This window comes from Myotis davidii, unplaced genomic scaffold (assembly GCF_000327345.1).
Source record: "Myotis davidii unplaced genomic scaffold, ASM32734v1 scaffold620, whole genome shotgun sequence".
Classification (NCBI taxonomy): domain Eukaryota; kingdom Metazoa; phylum Chordata; class Mammalia; order Chiroptera; family Vespertilionidae; genus Myotis; species Myotis davidii.
The window spans coordinates 10,488-11,247 of record NW_006292090.1 but is presented as its reverse complement, the minus strand read 5'-3'; the positions used below and the strand labels follow the sequence as shown (position 1 = coordinate 11,247).

The 760-nt window shown below is 45.7% G+C and overlaps 1 protein-coding gene across 1 annotated transcript in view; it reads right to left on the bottom strand.

Moving 5' to 3' along the window:
• Positions 1 to 273: 273 nt before the first annotated feature.
• The window catches only part of LOC102755186 (T-cell-interacting, activating receptor on myeloid cells protein 1), a 2,556-nt gene continuing 2,069 nt past the window's right edge, over positions 274 to 760 (bottom strand). Inside the window, exon 3 of the mRNA XM_015565081.1 lies at positions 274 to 293. Coding sequence (XP_015420567.1) covers positions 274 to 293 — 20 coding nt within the window. The remainder of the gene's footprint in view (positions 294 to 760) is intronic.

Below are 760 nucleotides of genomic sequence, written 5' to 3'. Positions count from 1 at the left end.
GAGTTTGGTAGCTAAGCACTTTGACCATTATGTGTTCAGCTTCAGTCACGAGTGGCTCAATCTTGGCATTGGTCCTCATTCCTGTAGAGAAGCCTGAATTTATATCCCCCCATCTCACTCATCCCAACTCGTGCAAAGTTCATCACCGACAATGTTCCCTGAAGGCAGAGTCCATGGGGAGATATAGGTAATGACCTTTCTTCCCCAGGAATCAGGGAGCTCTGGGCACCTCTCAGGGCTGGCCATACAGACCTTGATCTAATTATAAGACATTCACCGACCAAATGGGAAGACTGCACAGCAGAAAAGAGCACAGAGCTGTAACATAGCATGTGTCACAGCAGGAAATGAAATATAATCTCAGACAAATTTTACCAGTAAGTTTTGTGAAATTAAAATTTAAAAAGGCATTGCATCCATTTTCCTGAAACAAGAGGCTGTGGAACACCACATTCTGAGAACTAAAGATAGTTGTGGGGAAGAAATCACTATCATCAAAATCAAACAAAACTTGAAGAGATGCAGAGAATGGTGAAGGAATGGTGGTGACGGCAGGGTAGGTAATTTTGAAGAACAGCAAGAATAATTATCCAGCCCTAGCTGGTTTGGCTCAATGGGTAGAGCGTCGGCCTGGGGACTGCAGGGTCCCAGGTTCGATTCCGGTCAAGGGCATGTACCTGGGTTGCAGGCACATCCCCAGTATGAGATGTGCAGGAGGCGGCTGATCAATGTTTCTCTCTCATCGATGTTTCTGACTCTC